Here is a 25,533-nt window from a genome sequence, read left to right on the forward strand (position 1 = left end):
AAACTCGTTCTCAATAAATTTTGTTTACTCTGTTTCTCCGGCAGCTCCTGTAAAGCACCGGAATTGGTCGGCAGGGCCAAGTGATGTACTTGCGGAAGGCCGTGATGGGTGTGATAGGCGAACGAAAGGGATGGCATCACGCGGGAGCAAACCCAGGCGAGAAAAAAGAATTAGCATCGCTTTCATAGCTATGCGCACCCGTAAATAAATTCGTAAACGGGAGCTGTAGCATCACCTCTCTATCTGTTTTTCCTTCAGACTGATTCTCTTTCCTTCCCGTCCCTTTTAGCCCATGAGAAGTAGCAGGCCAGACTTATGTTGTCGACGGTTGACCTTTTTTCTCATTAGGATTTACATTCTCTAGGACGGCCAATTTGGGCTAGCCACAGTTTGCATTATGAAAACATGAAACCATCCTTAAGAGCTGAAAATTTTGTACGGCGTCTACATATTGATACCTTCGCTAAATAAAATGAAAACTTTCGCCCGACATGCAGCACTTGACAATAGATTCGGAACAGAAAGAATGGCGTCTTTATATGTGTTGTCCTTTTCCCGGCGCTACGTTTTATTTCTAGTGAACATGCTTCAAAAGGACAAAAACTCGAACGCATCAAAAACAAACTGAAAGTATTTTTATTTCGTTTGTTTACGCTGCATTAAACATGTCTATGCCATCATATGCCGTGGGCACCAATTCTTGAGAGGCCATTCTAGATGGTTTTATTAACAACGCTCTTGGTAGACGCCGTGGACGGAGCTTGCAGGTTTGCAAAGTCCAGATCGTAATCTTCAGGTAATACGGCTATAACGTTCTCGTAACTGCAGGGGTAAAAAGAAGATTCAAGTACATACTGTGCTGCAGTAGCATTCAGTCGCGTCCCATTATAAACTCTAAGTTTGAAACGCGGGACTTAAAGTAAGATATGCATTAAGTGTCCTGCACGGTATCCGGTATCATAAAGAAATGTCACACAGTCGCAATTTCTGCGATCCTCTTCCCTCAACGGAATAAAGGGTAATTGGATAGCGTGTGCTATGCTAACCAACGCCATAGGAATCCATTCATTCTTTTATAATTAGTTTGAAAACATGAGCGTCCTTATGTTCAGAAAGTCTGAAAGAGCACTGGCATCAGATTAAAAGATTCCACTGCAGGACAGGCTATAATACTTGCTTTCTTTTGCATACCCTTTCACGCGCAGCACACTGATGACCAGTAATACCATTCCGCCCCTCTTCAATGCAAGTATTTCGTTTTACGCACCAAATAAAGTACAGTATCCAGCTTTACATGCGTAAAACATGCATACCTGCTGTTTCGTTCACTGCGTCGGTATATATTATTGGATTTAACGCGCACGGAACACGAAGGTAATTTACTCAGGCTCAATTTTGGTTTAACGACGCTGAGCTGCGCAAAACGGAATCGGCACTGAAACAGCTGCGAAGAGAACAAAAGGCAATAAGTTATCGGATTATATGGTGCCTTTTCCCTGAAAGGAACATTTTTCTCAGCGCGTCTAAGTAGCAGCGCGCCTCCCGTGCTCTTCAGCGTTTTGTTTCGATGTACACAGTGCTTCACATGTACAATTAAAGCCAAATGGTCGTTTGCGCTGAGCCACTGTTTTTCTAGGCTGCTGCGTGCTCTTCACTTTTTCATAACTCCCATCCTCCTCCTCTGCTGCATCCAGTCCTCATTTCTGAACGACACCATCTTGGACAGCCATTTACCCTTCTCGCGACACCCACTTTGTAGAAAAGAAAACCAGTCAGCCTCCTGTTCATTGCAAACCAGCCGCAATATGGCGCCATCCTTGCTGCCATGACAAAAATAAAGTAATGAAACAACTCGGCGAGTAAGCTAGAACGCTTTGAGCTGATGCTTAAATAGAAATGTCCTCGAAATGAACAGTCTGGTGTAGCGAAGAGGGCTTACGAGAAGTCACAAGATGATGCGATCTATGGCGCTCCATCACATATTTCCACCCTCAATATCTTTTTTTAATCATGTGCACCAACCTTTCAAAACTTCCGCGCACAACAGGCCCTGTCTATAGTACGATAAAGTCAAAAATGCACCGGCGGATTCCCCTCAAAGGAGGCCCTCCATCTGATGTATGTCATCGAGCGCTTCGGACGACGTCGCGGTTGCGGTGTAGCGGCGGACAGACAGGAAAAACAACGAGACAGGTTCTTTCTCCCCATTTCGTGGGCTCCTCAGCAGTAGCGACCCTGCACCCTTCCTCAAAATCCCCCCTTCACCCCTCCACACCCATAGCTAGAACAAGAAATAACCCATTCGCCACGGCGCGGGGACAAAAGAACGTCTCCTTTCCCCTCCTGCTTTGCCTCTGCTGCATTGCAACAGCGACGTCATGGAACCGTTCGACGGCATTGGCTGAAAGGCCTTCTTTGAGGGGAATCGCAGCTGCATTTTTGGATGCTATCAGAGTATAGTACAAGGCGTTTTGTTTTTCACTGCTCTTGAAAACTTCACTGTCGCACTGTTTTCACTGTTGTTTTTCACTGTTCTTGTTCTCGTTCTTCACAGTACGTTGAGGATAAGTTCTAAATGTAATTTTTAGAAGGAAAAGATCAAAACACGGGCACTGAAGAAACATTTATTTGGCACAATTCTATCAAGTGAAATGCACGCTAACTGCGTCCTGCTCAACGGCTCTACCTCCCTTAGAATAGGCACTCTGAAGCTTATCTGCTTTCGCAGTCAACAAGAAAGGCGCGTATTTCATGCAGGCTAAGTGGTGCATAAATGGAGAGTATATGCGATGAAACAATTGTCAACATTGAAAAAATATGCGTTTTTTTTTCTCCGCGACACATAATTTTATGTTGTTTGTGATATGCTAAGCAAAATATTAGGGCGTTTTGTCCCCTGCACAAACACGAGCTCTAATGGTAAACTGTTTTGCCTCAAAAACAAAATCAGAAAAACGAGAATTATTCAGATTTTCGCCCAATAACGCGATTTGTACACGAGTTTTAATTTAAAAAATATCGCGCATTTTTTACCCCCTCCCCCCCCCCCCCCGCCACCTCCCCATGTTATGCAAAAAATAAAACCCGAGAACGAACGCCCTACGTATACTCCGCAAAATTATCAAGACCGAATAATTCATCTAATATTGGCGCCAGCCCACTACAACCTCCACGGTAACTAGGGAGCTCATGAGCTTGCCCGTGTTCTTACTTACCGGGCGGGCTCGAGCCCTCAGTAAACCCTTGGTGGAGAAACATTAATCTGCTATAGGGAAATTGCGCAGCCTTATCGGCTCAGAAGGGTAGAATACCCGCCAGCGGATAATAAGTTAAATAAGAATCAAGAAAACATCTGGAGGCGTTTACAGACGAGGACATAACCGAACCCGGCCAGCTTTAGCCAGTCGTAACCGGAACAATTCTCATATAGATGCCGGCTGTGTCAGGGTAGTACAGGCTTGCTACACATTATGCGCAGCTGTCTCGAAACATACGACACTCACACGGAAACTAAGAAAGACGAACTCTGGGACACTCAAATGCGCAGCTCAGACTCTGAGACTCATGCTTAGAACCATCCGACTGGCCGAGCACGCTGCCCGAGTCCACGGTTTCCAGGCCGTCGTCTAGGCGGTTGGCCTTAAGCCCATTCTATATCTGTCAGCAAATAAATTTATATGCTACTACCACTACAAAGAAGCGCCACCCACAGAGTCCCCGGTTGCAGCTTCTTTAAAAATTTAGTAAAGTAATAACAAAAATATTTAAGGCATACTCCTAACCTAGCTCCACTTTTTCAAAGTTAGAGAGTCCCGAAAAAAGACTAAAATGCGTTTTTTAACTACAACAAGTATCTGGAAGTCATTCCGGTTCCAGGAAGCTTCAATAGGTGGCGTCAGCTACACAATCGACCGAGCGGAGCAATCGCGCAGCGAGTAGTGCGCCGTACAAACTGTAACACTTAGCGCCGAGAACTGCTTCCGTGTGTACAGTGCCAATTATGTGAAATGATGCAAAAAGAAGGACATATGTAGCTGCGTTTTCCATGATAACAGTATGCTGTAAAAATAAACGAACATTGAGATTTCCTCTTACTCTAATATGAGTTTCCTGTAGTCAATTTCGGTCGCCACCTTCTCTCGGGTGCTTGGCTTTCCGTAGTTGTGCCGCGTTGAAGCTTCTAAGCCTGGAACACGTTTAAATGCAAACATTGTTAGTCGTGAGCATCAAATATGCTGCCAGCCGGATGCCCAGTGGTCAGAGTGTAGAGAATAGCGAATAGCTTGAATCTTTCATGCTCCACTTTTCTTTTCGATTCTAGATAAATAATGTTCGGCCCAAATAGTGCATATAGGGCTCTAGGAAGCCAATTTTAATTTTAGAACAAAAATATGTAAGGTTGGCTTTTAAACACATTTAGAAAATTTTGTACTGTCCAATAGGCTGAAACTGAAACATTTAATTACCAGGATTATGTTTGAAATTACGCCGCACCCATCACCACCACCACGTGACAGTATTACAGCACGCAACCTCACTTTGCTTCTCAGCTGCCAGCTCTCCCAAGCTCGCTCACTTCTGTAGATATCAGTTGCAGAGGTTCGTGCTGCCGCCGTGCTGCGCAGACACGGATTTCTCCAGGCCAGCACAAAAATAAAGACCATAAACAAGCACACCTTCATTGAAGGCAGTACACAGGGAAGCGGTGGCATATATTCACAATCATGAATTGATATTCCGCATTCGTAAATTCTGCAAACAGATACGCTCCTCTGAAGGGAATATTTCGGCACCATTAGTCAAGGCGATGCCAAGTCCTGGATCTTCGCCGCTGATGTTTCTGCCATAAAGGAGGTGTGAGTGCCTTCATCACTTCTCCGCCTGTTGGATGCCTTTTATACACCGTGAGCGACTGTTCTTTGCACTTGACACTGAGTTCGAGTAGTGAGCGCCTCCATTGCGCGGTTAACAACCACAAAAAGGTAAAACATAAGAGTTCCAAAAGGGTCAACACATACGGGACAAAAAAAGCGCAGCACAGAATGCCAATTACTGGTACTTCTATTGATGTTCGCGCTTATCAATTTATGATTTCCACCCCGCGGCATATCAGCGCCTTATAACGATGATAGCGCGGGAAGCTCGCGCACGTGCACAGCTCTTTCATGTGAGACGGTCGTGCACTGCGCTGTGCGGCGAAAAACGGACAACACGGTGCTGGTCGAAGATGTTCTTGGGTCGTAGCTCCATTTAAGGCGTAAGCCTTACTTGCACCATGGAGCGAAAGCCAGTCTCTCTCTCTCTCTCTCTCTCTCATCTCTCTCTCTCTCTCTCTCTCTGTGCATGTGCCGGGGGGGGGGGGGGCGGTTCAGTTGGCGGTTAAATTATTCACTGGTCGCGCGAGGTTGCTGGGAACAACGTAGATACCGCAAGTCCAACCGGTGACAGCACACGCCATCCCGGGGCAGTGGCGCCTCGCTTAACTGTTGCACCACTGCAACAGGAGTGGTATGAGGACTACCACGGATCTATGATGCTAAGCACAGACAGACCAATTCTGCACGTATAGGCATTGACCCATTAGCTCGGTGGCACCCATGAAAGATGGCGTCCACATGCAATCATTATGGTGGCGGTTAAATTGATTATTGGTCGCGCGAGGTTGGTCGGGACAACCGGGATCGTACTAATGCACTAATCCACTAATCCACTAATGGCAGCACCGCTTAACCATTGCAGCCACTGCGCCAGGAACCGTATGACGACGCCTAGTAACCTATGATGTTAAGTACAGAAAGTCCAATTCTGCATGCATGCGCATTAAACCATCATTTATCGCATCATACCCTTCGCTAGCGCGTCATACGCTTCGGAGGCGTGATGATTACCACATTACTTATTGCGTGTAACTGCAATGGAATCCATGCTTGCACACAAGTACATTACTATCAAGTGCCTAATTATACATTGTGCGAAGCGTTTCTGCTTTCCATTCTACCTGAGTTTGAGTAGCCACAGGAGAAGGCACAATGACGTACGCCTTTTGCTACTTCAGAAGTTGTGGTGTCTAAGAGATATTGGAGGTTCTGCTGCTTCCAACTAATTCACCGGTGCCTCCAGGTCTCCGCTGCGCACCTGGCAAGAGCGGTGGGTTCGAGACCAGGCGTAATTCGCACGAAATGATGACATTCTGCGTCAGATTCATAGAACGCGAGCACGCGTCGCACTCGGCTTACATATATGACACAATATGTAGCCGTTCTTATATCAAGTTCTAATCTAATCTTCCCCTCACACTGAGAGGCGTTATTATTCGCTGTCTGGGCCTCCCTCACTATGGCGCCATTATAACGCTGCGTCTATACTAGATGTTAAGGATATTTATTAAACATTATTTCGCGCAACCAATCAGCATAAACATAGGCGCTCTTTTGTCGTCCTGAATATTTTACTCAATCTTAGGCGTATATACTTGGCGTTATTTCGAGTTGCGGAATTTTCCACATGTTGAACTGTGCAGCCGCTAGCGCTATAGCCATCCGCGAACTCGTGCATACGTACGTACCTCTACCTCGGGTGGTTGACACTGCAGGGGCCCGGCGTCTGTTGTGCGCCTTGCCTGTAGCGGCGTGCCTGGTCGTAGGCGACGGCGTGGCATGCTTCCGGTGCCCGTTCAACAGGTGCTTACGCGAAGCTTTGGTCACGTTGCGTCTGTCTCTGCTTTCAAGCACAGTCATCGTACTGGGAGCTGCGGATGGCGTGCAGGAAATAACTTAATCTGTATTTCCTATCTTATTCCGAATGCCAAGGATTCACCGATTTAGACTCCAATCGTTCTCGAAGCTCCTTCACGCTAGCGGCTTCTCATTCACCCATCACGAGCGTCTGCAGTGTGCAAGCCTCTGTTGCTCTGCGACATCGCGATCTTCAGCACAGTTGGGTTACACCCACTTACGCGAGGACTACAACATACGTGTAATCTTTCTGCAATCCTCTATAGCCTTTTATTCATCCTAAGCCCGCTCCCTGATGTTGTGTTCAACTGCCTGCCAAAAAAAAAAAGATGTGCACCGGGATAATGCACATCTTGCCTAGTGTATGAACATCCGCCCCGCATGCGGGAAGTACGATGTTGGTTTTTAGTTCTCAGAGGGAGCCTACCGGTTTTCCAGTGAGCACACGCTTTAGTCTGGCGTGATGCTCGGCTTCTCTGAGATGAATTACTTGCCACGTATTGCACGATCCCGAACCACGTTAGTCACTGCGCATGACGGTGCAGATGATATTTGCAAGGACTAGGGCGCTCACTTTATGCAAGAAGGATTTCTTACTTTTCGCCTCTCAAGGGAAAGCAGAATTGTCGCTAACTTTCTTCACAGGCTGTAAGCGTTAGATCTAGTGCAGACTGACGAAACCATTCTTACATGAGGTTGCTCATGACGACCGGACGTTATTATTCATCACAGCGACGGCAATATCAATGAGCGAGCAGGCTGAGAACAGCCTATGATTCTCCAGCCTCAGCATGAGAAGCCACTTTCCTCGGACCCAAGAATTAGGAGGTTGTTGGGATGCATTGAGACTTACCTTAAGCTAGTGTGTTCGACAAGTGAGACCAAAATTAAATGCTAACTGTCTGAATTCATTGCGGAAGAAGATAAACGGACCTGCGGAAAAGTTTTGCCTTAAGGCCACATTTCAGTTCCGGCAAAATGGGCACCGACCCGGTCATTTAAACTTTCAGCGCACGATAGAGGCTAAGCCGAGCGAACTTATCTTGGGGCCTCCGTTATGCTGTGCGCCATGATTTCCAGCAATTTCTCAACATAAGAATTATTATGTTGGATACCTCGCAGCGCGGACAATCTGAACGTCTGAGCTCAGTGTTTAGGCCACACTTTCAGTTTTGGTTTCGTTCATAGCGATGTAAAGTGCTTGACCCGAAATTGAGGACATGTGTTATTAGTATAGATGTTCCTCCAGCTGCAACAACTACACGCGGTGTTCAACTTGTTCATACAAACTCCTTTAAAGTTATATTAGTTTCATTTCGTTGAGCATATTCCGTGATTAAGCAAAAGCAATGGCGCGAAAACGACATAGAAAATGTAGGGTGCGTCGATGAAATGAAGTTGCACAAGCTAAATTGTTGAGCATAGTCGAACCAATGCCCTTTTGTTAGACCAGATCGAGCACGGATTGCCAGCCATCACAAACCACTTCTTAATGAAAATTACCTGAGTCTCGAGGAAAATACCAATTCAAGACGGTTGGAGTAATTCGTCATCACCGACAGCTCACCAAAGACATATGGGAGCCACCACTGCCGGCAGATATAAGGCACAAAATTCTGCATGCACCAAAAACATTGAAGATGGGAAAAGAGCAAAATAATTGAGCTGAATGGCACAACGTTTCTGCCCATTATTTTACAAACATCGCTCTTTTTTAGTTGCTTCTCTTTAGAAGCGATGTTTCCTTCGTAGGTATATAAAAATAGCTAAAGGACACTAATTCAAAAAGGGAGAAATGAAATACTTGAAAACACTACAAAAGTATTATCTTGAAGGTAATTGCTGAAACCAAGCAGCAGAATGTTCTGGCTAATAGAATAAGACAAACGTTAGACTTCATTCTAGCAACTAAAGAAAGTGGTTATCGCGTCCAACAACGCTTCGTCTTTCATCGATGCAACCCGCCACCTTGAACGACCCCGTGCTCGTGCTCGGCGGTTACGGGTGCCGCTGTGACGCGCTGAACGTTGACGGCAAAGCATCAGATCAGCGGCGGCGGTGAAAGGCGCTATGTGGCGTCGACCCCCAATACCAAGCAGGAAACCTAAACTCACGCGCAGCTCGCCGGCCGACCACGCGAGTCAACAACACTCTGGCATTTTGCATGTGACAAAATAAGGAAAATGGGATCAGTGCTCCTGAAAACTGTGGACGGACAGGATATTAGGAATTTTTTTGTATCGTGCGGCAGCGGCTACGGCACGGTGGGTTAAATTCGAAATCATCGAGAGAGGCACTTGTCTTTCAGCCTACGTCGCGGCTGATGCTGCTGCAGCTGATAAATTAGGGCTATTACAACGATGGTGGTGGTGCTCTATTGGGAATGGTGCCTCCTTCAGCACGCTTTAGTATAGAAACGATCTTCTCCCACCAAAGCACTACAAATGCAAGTAACTGACTTACCGGTGCTGAGCGCTGGGACCACCCTGGTCTCGTATATCGAGGGCTTCTCTTTGTCCATCGCTTCGGGTGCCGGTTCGGGGCTGTCGAATATCCTGCCCACTGGACATCAATATATATATATATATATATATATATATATATATATATATATATATATATATATATATATATATATATATATATATATATATATATATATATATATATATATATATATATATATATTCTCCCACTGATTGCCATTACAAATTTTAAAAGAAGAAAAACTTTCTCCTGTGCAGCTCGGTTTCGGTGACTGTTGGTTTTCTTCACACGTTTCTCAACAAGCTTTCGTTTCATTTGCCTTGTCTGCTACACACACACACACACAAACACACACGCACACACACACACACGCACACACACACACACACACACACACACACACACACATGCATAAGCGGTAAACCGTGTCGGTTAAAGGCTGCTGACTATCGCAAACATCAATAAGGATGCTTAAAGGGAGAGTCTCGGAAATGCAGCACCCATCCGTGTACTTGAAAGTAATCGACTAAACATTATTCGCACATATCTTTCAAGAAAAATTATTCAAGTATGAAAATCAATTATTACGCGTTGGTGCTTTGTTTAATGCCATTAAAATGAAGAGAATGCAGCCGCCACATTTCCTTGCTTGTGCTCCTCTAGGAGCACCACGGCTCTGTTCTAGGGCCCTTGCAGTGTTTCTCGTTTTATGACAGAATGCCAAAGAGCTCCCCTTTTGTTCTAGTTAGTGGCTCTGAATATAAACGGGTGACCAGTTCTTAGGTAAGGCAGTGAAATGAGTTTTCTGTCACATATCATACAAAACCATGACGTTTCTGTGTGATGCCACGTCAATATTGTCCACATGACCCTTAATATGTTCAGTTTTAACCTGACGCGGTGGCTCAGTGCCCTTGGTTTTCTACTACTGGTCGCAAGATTGTTGGATTGACTTCCTGGCGCCTGCTTTTCAAGTGAAGCCGGACGCGTCAGGCAGCAGCCACATCAAGAATGTATACCTATAACCTTCTCAGAAGAAGAGCGTGGCATCGCCGATGCAAAGCGCAGATTAATTTCACTTTGTGGCCTTCGATAACCGCAGTTTTATTCGCCGCTCAGCCTTTAAGGTTTCATCTTTTTCTCCTTGTCCCTACAATCTTCCGTGCGGGTCCTACCTTTTACATCGTCTGCTGAGATGCTTACGGACTTGCAAAACCATTTAGAAACCCATAACGCCAGCTTTCTCCGCGCTATTTCCTTACAAATTTGGCACACAATATATCAGTCTTTTAGTCTTAGCTCAAAATGACCACCTTCATATTAATTTACGTTCTACCTTTGTCGGTTATTCTCTTTAGGTGGCTCCTGAGACATGTATGCATCTCCATTCTGCATTAATAACGTTTCAAGCCTTGTGTCTGTACAGGCCAACAAGTGTGCGCACCCCTGCCACGGCGCCTGAATTTCAACGCAGATGAAACAAAAAAAAAATAGACGCCCATATGTTCGGCGATATGAGCGTACGATAAAGAACCCCAGGTGGTGCAAATTAGTCCGGGACTCTCTATTAGGCCGTCTTTATTGTCAATGAGACGTTTTTGGGTGTTAAACCCCGAAGGCCTACCGCGTGCCTGCCTTTCAAACTTCGCACACAAGAACACGAATAGACCAATATGGCAGTAAAAAAGGACACCAGCCCTCTAGCGCACTTCCCTTTCATAAAAGGGAAGTGCGCTAGAGGCCCAGTTTACTCCACATTTACTCCTTTCTATTTATAGTACACCTTCTATCATAATGACGTGTGTCACGCCAGGACTGCTCTCTTTTGTAACGATAGCTACATTACGGAGGCATTTGGTGCCTTCAGCGTGGCGGCGCCGCCACCCTGTCACGTGCTTGGTCACGTGGCGCGGAGCAGCTGCCGGCAGCGCGGCGCCATGGCTGATCACGTGGTTCGTCACCTGGTTGGTCACGTGACCAGCCACGTGGTGCGGAGCATCTGCTGCTGCCGGCGGCGCGGAGCGCCGGCGAAACCGACCTGCCACAGCTGTGCGCATGCGCTGTATCAAGTGGGACCAAGATGAAAAAGGAATGTTCAGCGAAACGGTGCGGAGAAATAATGACTTTGCAATTCAGCGGAGCAAGTTCCACTCGCCCAGCTGTAGCTATCGCGTCACTCAAGGTTTAACCAGAGCTAAACCACCGCCGATATTTTGCTTTGTGTTTTTAAACACGTGAAGCGCCTCAAGCAGCTTTGAGCCCTGTTACGAGAGCGATGCGCTCGTTCACGGTGGGCGCATTCAAGAACACCCCAAGCAGCACAGGTAATCGGCCAAATTTTGCAAATGGATATCTTCACTCTGCTCTTTTGTTGAACCGGCCTTTGCCCATGCGTTTCCAATATTGGGCGGATTACCTGTTCTGCTTGGGACACCTTGCGTGCGAAGGAGCAAAACTAAGCGGCAAAGGCTGGGTTACCCATTCCGAAGATCATTAATGTGATGGCCACGGCGAGTACGATGGCTCCGAAGGTGACCAGCAACTGCATGGACGACGTAGTCAGCGGGAGGCCCGGAAGCTGCCGGAAGGTGAATTCAAACTCCTGGCTGCGAGAGACATGAAGTAATTCGAGGCAATAAAATGAAATAAAAATAATAGCTTCTCCCATGAGTGAAACCAGAGGCTGAAGCGGCCGCGGTGGCTCAGTGGTTATGGTGCTCATCTGCTTACCCCCAAATACGTGAGTTCAATCCCGGCCGCGGCGGTCAAATTTCGATCGAGGCGAAATTCTAAAGGCCCGTGTACTGTGCGATGTCAGTGCACGTTAAAGAACCCCAGGTGGTCGAAATTTCCGGAGCCCTTCACTGCGGCGTTCCCACATAGCCTGAGTCACTTTGGGACGTTAAATCACCATAAGCCTAAGCTAAGCCGAAACCAGCGGCGCTGAAGCCCCGTACCGAAGTCGGGAGCAACTGAATACAGTGATCAATCATAAACAGGAAAAATTAGGCATCAAAGGGAAACAGGTCTAAACAGAAGCGCGCACAATCAACTAAAAGCGCATTGAAAAAGGCAGGCTATATTTGTACCCCTTCTATGTACACACCATCTGCGCGTGGAACAAAAAGTTTGTTTTCAGTATCACCGACAGGGATGACGCAGTGTGAGAAAGCTCGAGTTCTTGTATTGTTACAAAAAGCGCCTTAGGGTATGTCACCGTTTTGTTTCTTCACCGCGAAGTTGCTGACCTCGCGGAAGCAAATATATGTTGACACTGAAAACAGAGGCGCTAGGGGTATGCGTTCGCAGTCTTTGTGCGGCTGGTAATGAAAACAGCCTGCTCTTTCTATTAACCCTGGCTCGGTTGAATACCTTCGTCCTTGCATGTTTTAAAGCTGACTATTGCCAATTCCCCCTGCCAACTAACGTACTAAAAATATAATTTCTCAATTCGGGTCTAGAACATGGAGAGGCGCGAAAGGTTGTGTGTGTGTGTGTGTGTGTGTGTGTGTGTGTGTGTGTGTGTGTGTGTGTGTGTGTGTGTGTGTGTGTGTGTGTGTGTGTGTGTGTGTGTGTGTGTGTGTGTGTGTGTGTGTGTGTGTGTGTGTGTGTGTGTGTGTGTGTGTGTGTGTGTGTGTGTGTGTGTGTGTGTGTGTGTGTGTGTGTGTGTGTGTGTGTGTGTGTGTGTGTGTGTGTGTGTGTGTGTGCGTGCGTGTGTGTGTGTGCGTGTGCGTGTGCGTGTGTGTGTGTGTGTGTGTGTGTGTGTGTGTGTGTGTGTGTGTGTGTGTGTGTGTGTGTGTGTGTGTGTGTGTGTGTGTGTGTGTGTGTGTGTGTGTGTGTGTGTGTGAGAGAGAGAGAGAGAGAGAGAGAGCCAAAAACAAATCGCATGCACATAGCCAAACAGAAAAGAGGCCCTGCAAAACCGTTGCAACAAAAGATTGATTATGAGAAAAAAAGTGATTAGGCATAGGTTGTTCGGTTTGACCATCCCTGCCGCCCGTTTTTCATTGTTTTCTGTCAGAATGCTCGCCAGTTTGACCCGCTGTTAATCTTGTTTACATAATAATTAATAATTCACTGGTTGTTATACAAGGCGTTAATTTGACGGGGCCGTTCCCAACCACAACTGTCCTTTAACAAGATCTAAAAGACAATGTTCGGTTAGAGCAGCGGCTGCGTTTTTATGGATGAAAAACGCTAAGGCGCCCGTGTGCTGTGCGATGTCAGTGCACGTTAAAGATCCCCAGGTGGTCGAAATTATTCCGGAGCCCTCCACTACGCACCTCTCTTCCTTTCTCCTTTCACTCCCTCCTTTACCCTTCCCTTACGGCGCGGTTCAGGTGTCCAACGATATATGAGACAGATACTGCGCCATTTCCTTTCCCCAAAAAACCAATTATTATTATTAGAGCAGCGGCATAGTGAAACTCGAGGTAAGAACAGTGTAGCCCTCTAGTCTGAAGGTTTCAACTTCTGCATAGACGGAGGGAATATCAGTGCTGAAGAATTGAGAAAAACTGTTATCTTCTTATGAAAACTGTTTTTCAATTCGATTATTTCAGTCGGTAGAGCCCAAAGACCAGGATATTGTGCGAGACATTTTAGAATAGCAGCCTTAGCATGAGAATCCACACGTAGCGCCTTCTGCGCAACAAAGTACATAGCTGGTTAAATAACAAACCGGTGTTATTCATTTGGACCGCGCAAAAGCACAAGTGATATCAGAAGTAAATGGAAGGCAATAATAGTAAACAATTTCACCGCCTTGATTTCGTGCTTCCTCGAACAGATATATTCAAATTCTCATGGTTTAAATTACACAGTGCGCCAGTAAACCTCGACCATTGGGCCTTGGATTCAAAGAAAAGTAAATTTATTCGTAGGGTTGCCTTCCATTTAAGTTTGACGGCGGATGAACATGCTAATCTTTGCCAGCGAAGTAGAGGCAGATGAGCCGACCTGTTTCCACTGCGTGCACAGTTGCGTAAGCAAGCGCTTAGTGTGTTAGCGGAACGGTTCTATGTACTGCCGCACCAGCAAGCGCCCAGGCCTAAAGCGCGATATTTCTTGCAACAAATAAACATTGAATAAATGCCAGAATAAGCAAAATATTTCTGTCCTGAATCTCAATTTCTCTTTTAGTCACGAATCTCTGAGTCCTGTCCATGCTCTTCGAGAGGAACATCCGCCACGGTGGCTCAGAGCGGCGCTGCGCTCGGCAGCTGAGTACAATCCACCCTGGTCTCGGGGTCGTCTTTCTGTGAAGGCGAATTATCAAAAGACACCCATGTGTTCTCAAATGTCAATGCACGTTAAATATCCCTGGCTGTTATAAATTATTCCGGATCCCTCGATCAAAAGGCGCATTCCATGTTTAGGAATCAGGACAGCCTTATGCGTGTTACCGAGAGATTACACATTACAGACTCAGCAGGACTAGGTACCCCCCCCCCCCCCCCCCCAGCCAACAATGCATTTCTGAACCCGGAGATGAGCATCCTTCATTACCAGAATCAGCGTCTAAATCTCTGTAAGCTCTGTAAAAATGAAACTAACCTTGGTCATAAGAAATGCTCTCTTGCCCCTCCGGAGAGTCGCCAAATAATGTCACTGGACCAATGGCAGGCTTTCCTACTCAGCTCCAGTTCAGAGATCCAAATAGAAGCCGTACGGTTGAAAGAGGCCGCCGCCAGCAGTCAAGACCTCTTGGCCGTCGTCTAAGAGGGGAGCCTAAAAAACTGCCCTTTCTGTTGGGCAATAAAGGTTTTCAGTCCAAAATCCGGATCCCTCTACTGCGGCGCCCTTTTCTCAGTTTTTTTTTCTTTGAAGCCCTCCTTCATCCCTTGCCCCCCGGCGCGGCTGTAATGTACGCTGACAAGTGCAACAGTCATTGCGACTTTCCTTTCCCATAAACAAACAACTATTATTTTTAAACAGCCACGGATCCCAAAACTGCCTCTCCCGTAATCGAGAAAAGATGTAAGCATGAAGTTGCTTCTTTCTCTTCGTCGCATGGAAAGGATCGCCTGCTATTCGGCAGACTTTAGCTAGGCGCTGGCTTTCCTCGACAGCATCGTTTTGAGCGACAGCATAATACTGTCGCTGTGGACACAGTAGAGCCGTTTTCTGCTCTGAAGTATAACCCGTAAAGCGATCCCTTCACACAAGGCGCTTCCTACCTCTCCTGTCCACTGGCTCCTTTGCTCGGTTTAAGTAGTCCTCACAGCGATCTCACTGAAATGCAAAACGATCGATGCAGAAGCTTACACGCCCACGACTCGACACAAAGCCTGAAAGCTGACTCAGCCAATCGGAACCTCGTTTCAATGCATCCGTCTTGTCAGCGCACTATGGAGCCGAGCGTCACCACCGAGCCATACAGAAACCAGTTTCGATCAACTGACTTTGTCTATGGCCGAGCAGTGATAGAACGAGCAAATTACAGCTAATTACTCTCCCTGATGATGGACAGCGCCACGTGACCTGTGCTCTATGGTTCGCGATTCGTTGAGCGCCGGCTGGCCTGCGCGCGCTTTACTAATCGACGGCAATTCAAACGGCGCTGTCGACTCGCTCATCACTTGCCACCAGGACGAACGTGCGCCGCTCGCGCTGCAGGACAGCACATGCTTCTGAGCGCCGCACGTTGGCTTCGCTCATCACGGCACTAGAGATACGCACTCATTGACGCGTGCTATCCTCCCTCCACGACGCATGCACTGCATTGACGACATCGCAACACGTAGGCACCGGGTGGCACACGGAAAGGTTCGCTAAAGTTCGTCTAGGTTCGGCTCCTTTTTCTTCCTTCGGTTCTCCCTCCGTTCTGACGCCAATATCACCCGGGACGCGCCTAGAACGGGCGCTAAAAATTTCTCATTAAAACGAACGCCTCGTTATGCGTAAGGACGCTTGAACGGCTAAACACTGCAACCATTCTGGCGAGACTGTTTCCCGCCAGTTAGGAATTGAGGCGATGTGAACGGAAGCGTGAGACAGTTGCATCTTTTGTTACAAGTGTTAAAAGCTAGCCGGATCGGATCAGTGAGTCATATCAAGCGACCGAAGAAATTACGAACAATTCCTTTTAGGTTAAACTTGACAACAAATATTTAAAGTAATGCAGAGACCTAGAGAAGCGGCCTTCCTCGCATCGTAGACGAATCACGGGTGCTTCTTCCTTTGAGTACATCCTCGGAGGCTTGTTGGTGCCTATTTGACAAGTTTCTAGCGCAGAAAGACGAGGACACAAGAGACGAAGTGGACAGGACACAGTGGCTTCGTCTTTCTGCGCTAGAGATTAGTCAGCTTCTTGCTTCTCCGTTCCGAGCCATGAAGGCAGCTTCCTATTCATGCGCGGGGCGTTTTTATTGCGAAAGCAATACTGCTCGAGGTTTCCGCTCTTGGCCGTCGTCCCGGAGAATCCACCATTGACCTTTAGCGTGACATATGTGTGACGTCATACCAGCTGTGGAAAAGCGGGGCCCCAACTCGGCTCGTCGCGATCGTCCCAGCGAATCCTACATGCTGCAGCTGCGCGCCGCTGCCGCGAAGGGCGCTCGCTGTACGTAACGTCATGCCAGCTGTGGAAAAGTGGCCCCACAACTCAGCTCGTCACGATCGTCCCAGCGAATCCTTCACGGTATGTCGGATGATGCGTATAAGGTGAAGCTGCAACGATGTGCTGCAGCTAAGAAGCAGCGGCATGCGGAAGAAACAGATGAAGAGCGGGAACAACGTTTAGCTAAACGGCGTGCATATTATGCAGCCAGGCGAATGCGTTCAACATCTCTTGATCTGGGTGCATCTACAAGTATCATGCATGCTCTCAATGCCGACGCGACTTTGGCGACACCTGATCTGGAACGACAGAACGAAGCGAGGAAGAGACAACGCGCTCAAGAGACGCCAGAAGAACGCTCCGCACGACTCGAGAAACGTTGCAACAAAGATGCGGCTAGAAGTCGTGCCACGTCCCGGAATGACTCCAACAGCGGAAGAGACCGCTTTAAGTTTAGGAGAGCGTCAGAATGAGACGAAACGAAGCTTTCGCAATTCAACTTGGGTTAACCAGAGCTAAACCACATCAAATTTTTTATTATCTCTTCTTCTCTTCATCTATGCCGAAGGGTGCCTTCACAGAGAAAAAAGGAGGCCAGCCTTTACATTCAGTCGTCCTTTCTTACCGACCGTCCCGGTCGGAGTCATCTTGATACTCATATTCTTCTGTCTCGATCAAATCTAGGCCCCATATCTTGAGCTTATCGACAGGTGCGATACTGCTGTATGTCTTTTGCTTTCGCTCTGCCTCTGGCATGTGCTCGATGTGATAACGATAGTTTGGTAGTCTATCTCGTATGATGTATGATCCCCTATATTTTTCCTTCAATTTCCTTCGCTCCCTGCTTCTTGCCGGCTCTGGCTCAACCAATACATCTCCAGGTTTGTATGTTGGCGCTTCATGTCGGGAAACCAGTATCTTTCCTTCAGTTGCCCCAAGATTTTCTCCGCGGAAAAATAGGCAGTGTCGTCCTGACATGTTTGGACGATTCTCCAGCGTGCTTGCTTTGGAACTACACAGTGAAATCTTTCGTCCTAGTAGTTGTATTCATTTCTCCTGAATACTGTTCTGTTACGCTACCAAAACAGGTTTTGATGCGCCTGTTTTCTTTGAAGAGGTGGTCTTTTCTTTCTAGCCTTTTCTCCAGCGCTTCAACCTTTGGATCGTTCCGCTGTGCAACGGCGAAGACTTCTTGTAACGCTGTGTTCGTGTCTAAAACATGGAGACCAGAAACAATGTCTGCTTCTTCAGCGCTATCATGCGCGGGGCAGCTCAGAACGTCAAAATGTGTCATTGTTGTCCCTCCTCGATATCCTGTATCGGGGGTAAAGACTTGTAGCCGCAGCCACCATCTACTAATGCGCGGAAAAAGTGTAATTTTGCTCATCGTCGCCATTACTGCATTGAAATCAGTGACCACTCTGAAATTAATCCCGAAGAGGATTTTTTTATTGCGCCAATATGCCCTTCTGCATAAGGTATGGGTACATGGGTAGGCCGGTGTCGGCTATAAATGCCAACAAGGCCGGTATCGGGGCCAATGGGTCCAGATTCGAGTGTCCGGTAGTCAGCTGGGGTGGTAACCCTGAATGGCGAGGTGTCGCTTGCGTGCTTCCCTAAGTCCGGGGCAAATTAGCATAAAATCAGGTAACGTTGGCTCTGTAGCAGAAGCGGGGCAGAAGGGGCAGTTCCGAAGCGGGGTCTGTGATGTCCAGGAGGCCCTGACCGCAGGCATAAGCACATGTAGCATCCACTCGGATTTTCCACAACGCCACCTCCTCACAGTGAGGTATATCGCCGGGAAGGTTGGGTCTATGCGGTGGAATTAAACTACGCGTGGAGTGGCGGAGACATTTATTTTTAGGCAGTACGGTGTCTCCTGCGGAAAATTTCAGTATAAAAAGTGGGTATGGTACTTTCAGTGGAAGGGACGCACTGTTCGCTTCCCTAGGATGGTGCGTATTGCATCGAGCCCGCACCGCTTGAACAGGGCATGGATAAAATTCCACGATGGTTCAAACATCGACAACAATGCAAAGGGGAGCGGCTACATGCCTTAGAGCTTCTAGTGCTTGTGTTGGGTCGGTATATAAGAGAAGACAGTTCGGTGGAGTACAGAGGAGGTCCTCTAAAGTGGACAAGCCGTCACGAATGGCAATGACCTCTGCTATCACGGAGAGAAACGGCGCCTCTGTGACTCAAGAACATATGCCTGGCGTGCATTAGAGCTGGACAGAGAACAATGGTGTGCAATATATGATCTTTTGCGCTTGCGTCCACGTAAGCTTGAAGTGCGCCTATGGAGTCTGCTCGGAGTGTAACCCCGACGAGTTACACTCGAAGTTTCTTCAGCGCCCACACAACTGCAAGCGTTTCCAGCTCATATGAGTGGTATCTCTCCTTATATTCAGTTGTTTGCTGGCTTGCGTCGACAAGATGAAAATCTCCATCTGATTGTCCTTGCACAAGTATTGCTCCTAGGCCATCCTTACAGGCATCCGTGTGCACCTCAGTTCTTGCGTCTAACGCGAAATGAGCCAAAATTTACCTTCCTGTCAATCTCATTTTCAGTTCAGTGAACGCGGCATCGTGCTTGTAGTGTACTTCCAAGCTTCGCTTTTAGCTATCACTTAAGTCAATGGTTTCGAAATATTGGCGAACCCTTTTAAAAATCTGCGGAAGAACCTAGTGAGCCCCAAGAATTGACGCACCTGTGTACGTTCATGGGCTTCGGGAAGACAGCGACGCACTGAATCTTCAGGCTAGTCGGTTACACTCCTGTGGCAGAAATTTCGTAGCCGAGGTAGTTTACTTTTTCGTAGCAAAAACGACACATGCTCGAACGCAGCCTCAGACCCGCCCCACGGAAGACATCTTAAAGCATCCAAAGGTGGTCGAGTCCTTCTTTCAGTGTCGTCGTCGGCCGCAAGATGTCATTCATGTAGGCGAGTGCCACGGTGCATCGCAGGGAACCCAGGACGGCTCCGATTGCCGAACCAAATAACATCCAAACAAACTCGTAACGGCCGTTGGCCGCCCGGAGTTACAAACAATTTTGTGTCTCTACTATTCACAGATAGGAATCTGGCAGTGGACCAATCTGAGGTCTACACTCGTAGAGCAGCACTTTTCTCTCAGGTGGTCAAGCTGATCATAAACCAACGGCAACGGGTACAGGTCCGTTTTTGTGACACCGTTGAGAAACAGCCTTTACAAAAGTAAGCACAGCAGCAAGCCAACCGAAAATTTCCTCTCGTTTGTCACCTTCTCAGTTGTCAGGGTGCTGCCATACTCCTGTAATGCATGCTCACATCAATTCGCCTTAACTATTGCACGGGAAGTCATCAAAAGGTAGAAAAATAGTGCTCGCATTCCACGCCTAAATAACAGCTTTAACTATAATAACTTTCGGCGGATCCTAACTCAAAACGCGGTGTGAAGGGCACGCACCTCAATGCGAAAGCTTGCATCCAAGTTTTGCTACACTTTATTTCGCAGGTACTTTCAAGTTTTAGACGCTATGTACAAGTGCCTATAAATGTTATGCATCTATAAAAATTATGCATCTTTTCATTAGCTTAAAAGAACCCCAAACTTTTTTAAGTACGTGTGCAGCAACTTCTTTGTTCATCATGCATGGACAGAAAATGCACCTGCAGCGTACTTGTGGGGCCGCCGACCATTGGCGGAGCTGATCATATGGTTCGTCTGTGTGCCACTCGCAGAAGCCGGCCCCCTCATGGTGCCCCTCGGCCACAGCTTCGTTTCCGAACCACTTGGGCCATTGTCCATCGATGTGGCCCATGCAGATGCCTTGGCAGCATTCCTGCTTGAGAACATATTCGCTCAAGACAGGCGGATTGTATGCCGAGTGAACTTCGCAAAGCCGTTATTTACACCAAGACGCTGTTATTAAGATATTGCGAGAGACTGAGAGAAGTGCAACGAATTAATGTAAGTGTACCAGAGAAAGCTGACAGTAATCTACGCCGCTGCAGATACGCTGGAATATAATATCGCTGTATTGTTCACTTTTGTGAGACTATTACTTACATTCCTAGACTAAACAGGCATTGCACAAATACAGCAACGCCACCTGGTGCTCTGAAGTTGGAGAACTGTTTGAGGAAGTGGCGTCTAGAACGTCTGGAATCGACCGAGGAGCGCATATAAAACTCCAAAGACTTTGGGAACGAAGCAATACAGTCGCGTTAATCGCGGAGGGGGGGGGCAGGACGGCGACACAGCATGCGAGCGCCCCCCCCCCCCCCGAGATTCGTCTCGTGACTGCTCGGTCGGCATCGAATGATACGAGCAGTGCATGTGTTACGGGGAAGGAGCAGGAGCGAGAAGGCCTGTTCCCTTCCACAGAATGGCTCAGCAGAATCAGATGTTCAAAAAAGAGCGCTGTCATAATTAAAATCTGGAAACTGTTAAAGCATATCCCATGATTGCTTTTACCTTTACTTCAAGCCTGTGCTTTTCTGGCATTGAGTCAATCTGTGATTGAGACAGATGTTAAAAGCTAGTCCTGCACGTTCGAGGGACGGCGCTGGGAAAACCCTCGAAGCTTTCTTCGGGGTCTTTCTCTTGTTCAGACCTGGCGAACGTTTTAAGAGTGCGCGAGACAGGCGCTGATAGATGCGACTCTCCCCTTGCCGACATGCATAAAACTACTTCTATAAGCTGGTCAAATTTATTTTTAAAAAAGGAAATAAGGAAAACACTGAGAAATGTCCACCATCATCATTTTCAGTTTCATGAAACTACCGGTCCGATTAGAAAATTGCGAATGCCCCTTCCATCTCAGGCCAACACTCCTATGAGTCAAAAATAAAGGAGTATGGAGACTGAGATTATAGAGAGAGAAAGCGACGCTGGTTAAATGCTCTAGAAATAGAACAACCGCTGAATTGGAACGCTTAAACGGCACAATTGACGCAGGCTTTAATTTCGAAGAAAGCTGCAAAGCATAACTTTACACTCGCCGCTAGAGGTCTGCACAGGCCGGTATCTAGGCCCTACTCGCCGCTACTTCCGCCCTAACTCCGAACCCGACCACGGCTAGCTATCAATTTCTAATGCCCGGCCAGGCCTGGTGCTCATTCGGCCGCGCTCTCGCAAGCCCGTTTGCTTTTCATCACGAAATTTTGCTCGTTAAAAAAAAAGGGGGGGGGGGGGGGAGGAATACAACAGCAGTAAACAGATATCAGTGTAGCAGTTGAAAAAGTTGCAGAAAAAAGAAGCGTAACATTGGCTTCATACCACGACAAGTGCTCACTTAACATCGGCACAACCAAAAAAAATTGGTAATAAAGAGAGCACGGCATGCCATCCTTTTCAGTGGCTCGTAAGGCAACACTTTAGGGAAAAAGTTTTGAAAACATGGCTTTAGCGCAAGCGTAACCTGTTCCCGTCGTAAGCGCACAAGGATGCTTAGCGTCCTAGCGCACTATGAGCGCATTATTGCGGTCCTATAACTCTACTCCTATGGCGAGGGGGCTTAGTACAGCAGTGAGAAATATGGAATCGTATCGTTTTCAAATAAGAGAGCTCGCCTTTGAGCAAGGCTGGCGGCTTTAAAAAGGCCAAACACTCTTCAAATCCAAAAAGCGGGAATCGCAACCCAAAGGACCACATCCGCATGGGTTCCGCAAAGGTTGTCATAAAATACAAAGCGTCTTCAAGTAACTTTTCGCAGGTCAGGAAGGCAGGCGAAGGTACCTTTCTACTCAAGTGAAAAGCATGCGTCGTTGAGCAAAGCGGCAAATTGTGCAACATTTAACTGTGCATGAGGCACTATACAGGGTTTGTAGCTGGACGTAAGGGGCCTTTCGCTAGCGGATGTTTTGGAGTCTTTTCTCGTCGACTTTCCAATTTGCTCCTCTGCATCCCTACGATCAGCTATGCTCCTGCTGACGGTGGTGGCTCTGTCGGTACTTCGGGCTACACCCGCATCTGGAACATGTTAGGACGAGGGGTACGTGGGGCCTCGAAAGTCGTGGACCCCCCTGAAATTTGCGTGGATTTACGCCACTAAAGCGGCATATTTCTGAACCCCTATGCAGAGTATACTAGCTTCATAACAGAATAAAGCGGCACTATACAGGGTGTTCCATATTATTGAATAGAGATTTTTTTTTTCTTTTAAAACCTACGAAAGGTACTTAGTTGTGGTGTCTGTAGTTTCATCTTACGTGAAGGTGAACATTACGTGATAGAGTACAATGAAGTGACTAATAATTAACACAAATTAAATGATTAATTTTATATATTTAGTTTTAGTGCACAAGGTTATACTGATGCATTGATGCTGTCCAAATCGAAGGCAACCACAGTTTTCGAGATTTCACAACTGGCACCATGCTTAGAAAATACGTGAATACCCTTCAAGTTCGCTTTCCCACGTTCCTTGTTGATAAAATGGGCGTCTCTTGAATCAATCGCAGACGAAGTTTACGTCTTTTAGGACGCAGATGATGTAGACGTGATTGTCGTGACAATGACACGTACAGCAACGCTTTCTTTTTAACATGTAACGTGGCGACCACAACTTAAAACGCCTGCGAAACGTTTATTGTCTACGCTACATATCCCGAAGCACGATGCTGATTAGGAAATTTTAAAAAGTGGGCACGCCTTCTGAGTCGAAAGCCTTCAGTTTCTCAGTACAATCTTGTGTCCGGGCTCTATTCGAATTTTACAAGGTTTATCGGTCTATTTTCGTTAATTACTCGTATTTCCTTTGTAGCCAGTCGCTTAATTACCACCCGCCATGCCGTTTAATTAGCCTGCAAAGACCGCACTGCCGTATCTTTGAGCAATTTTCAAAGAAAAATGTCTATTGAATAGTTATAAATGGCCTGTATAAAGCCGGCCATCCAAGGCCAACTATTGGCACTCTTACTGGCCCCTTCCTCAACCTTTCTGAGATGACTTCTCTTTTGACTGGCACGGTATACATAGGCTGTGTGCACTGCCATTAAATAGAACAGTGTTAGGCAATGGTAATAATGTTACATCTGCGACGAACGCAGCGTCCAAAGCCGCCAAAAAGAAACACTGTAGACGCGGCTATGGCTGCCAGCACTGGAAACGTTCTTCCTGGTTCGACCTTCGGATGTTGTTCGGCTTTGATCGGAGACGCCCTGTGTACGGCTCAGAGCTTGCTTCGTTTCCTAAAGCAGATAAAGGCGCACACTGCCAGTCCGACGAAAAGGTTGGAGTGGGGCGCTTAATATTACTCTCAGATAAGTTACTGGCAACCTGTCTGACGAATGGTTGATGTCATTACGGGACGTGTAGCTTTGGTAAACGCTTGAAAAACCAAACGCAACTCAACTGTCTCATATGCTTGTCTTCGTCCGTCGTCTGGTGCAACGCCGCTAATGGCAGAACGGAACCACCGAGCCAGGCAGCATGCTAAATACTAGGATGTTTGATGCAAGGTTGCCGTTATGCCAGTTATGAGTTCCACCGCCATCCCATCAGTCACATCTACGATGATTTTTGTCCGGCTACGGTGACCGATCACCCAAAATGATATTTCCGAATAGAATGGACCCTACGCTATCCTTTGCCACTACAATGGGATGTCACCGCATAGCACGCCATATGGCAAGCGGCCGTCGTTCGGCGAAAAGTCAGTCAGCGCCCATGTATACCGCTTCAAGCGCTGCCATTCTAGCAGAATTTAAATGGCTGCTTACGGTGGAAGATGTGACACCCGTGAAAAAAAAAGTGTGCGAACTTGTTGAAGAGCAAGCAAACATGGTAGTTGCGACGCTTGAGCTCTCACTCGGCAAGCCATACAAAGCGGGGCTCAGGCGCCCCGTTTCTTACCTGAACAAATCGTTAGCCCATTCCAATAATTCAACGCCTTCTGAACGCGTGATAAAAAAATCGCTTAATGTGCCAGTTGATTCTATCATGGGTAGAAGTGCAGTGCTAGTTGCAAACTGAGCTTGGATTTTGCTGCAGACTAGCCCCAGAACTGCATGCACTACACGGGTGTAAGAACGGCGCAAAATTAAAGCGGGACAGCTTTCCCAGCCTGCAAGCTCGAAAAATTTGGCCTGACCTCAGACTGATGTACAGGAGCCGGCGAACTTAGGATATGTGTTAAAAAGCGTGCCTGTAGTTGGTCAGTCGGCTACTTGGTTTTTTATATTTTTCTGCATCAAATGGCGCTGTAAAAGACACAGAGAGGCAGACTCACTGAAGAACGTCTGGAAAAGAACCATGAACGATTTGTGGCGAGTACGCAAAATGCAGCGCGCTTTAAAGTGGTCGCCTGTGGCAGGCCATGGTTATCCACGGCCGAGACTGGGGCTGTGTTCAGCGCTCTCCAGCCACAGAAATATTATCCGAGTGTACTGATACGAGATCCACAGAATTCAATGGCAGTGTACTGCGCCTGCTCTTCACTTTGAGGGATTTGTTTTCTGTGCGGCATACTGGCACCACAAACTACCTGCTAGCTAATGCAGACGTTGAGACCGTACCTCAGTTGGTTTCCAGTTAATGAGGTATCAATGTCGCCGTGCATGGTCAGTGACGTAAGCGCAGGAGGGGTCGACCGCAGCAGCTCTGACCACGGCCAGGAATGAAAACAGAATAACACGGCGCCGGTCTCACTGGGCTGCTCTCCTTGTGACGGCGGAGTCTGGGGAGAAAAGCGGCGTAAGCGGGAAGGATGAACTCGTGGTACGCGTCACTGAGACAAATACTTTGCAGAAGCAGACTGAGCTG

General features: G+C 47.3%; 1 protein-coding gene across 1 annotated transcript; it reads right to left on the reverse strand.

Moving 5' to 3' along the window:
* Positions 1 to 675: 675 nt before the first annotated feature.
* On the reverse strand, positions 676 to 25,533 carry LOC144094879 (uncharacterized). Its single transcript, XM_077628753.1, has 7 exons — positions 25,287 to 25,533; positions 20,447 to 20,608; positions 11,700 to 11,827; positions 9,198 to 9,296; positions 6,566 to 6,748; positions 4,096 to 4,186; positions 676 to 822 (listed from the first exon to the last, which is right to left on the reverse strand). Exons 1-7 carry the CDS (start codon positions 25,328 to 25,330, stop codon positions 714 to 716), a joined length of 816 nt encoding a protein of 271 aa, XP_077484879.1. The 5' UTR covers positions 25,331 to 25,533; the 3' UTR covers positions 676 to 713.

This window comes from Amblyomma americanum, chromosome 6, assembly GCF_052857255.1.
Source record: "Amblyomma americanum isolate KBUSLIRL-KWMA chromosome 6, ASM5285725v1, whole genome shotgun sequence".
NCBI lineage: Eukaryota > Metazoa > Arthropoda > Arachnida > Ixodida > Ixodidae > Amblyomma > Amblyomma americanum.

What these genes read in the sequence shown, in the direction of transcription:
- LOC144094879 (XM_077628753.1), bottom strand. Translation starts at nt 25,330, where the DNA reads ATGCACGGCGACATTGATACCTCATTAACTGGAAACCAACTGAG. An exon ending in TTAACTGGAAACCAACTGAG is followed by an intron (nt 20,609 to 25,286) that starts GTACGGTCTCAA and finishes GTTCTCAAGCAG; the next exon opens with GAATGCTGCCAAGGCATCTG. An exon ending in GTCAACCACCCGAGGTAGAG is followed by an intron (nt 4,187 to 6,565) that starts GTACGTACGTAT and finishes AACGTGTTCCAG; the next exon opens with GCTTAGAAGCTTCAACGCGG.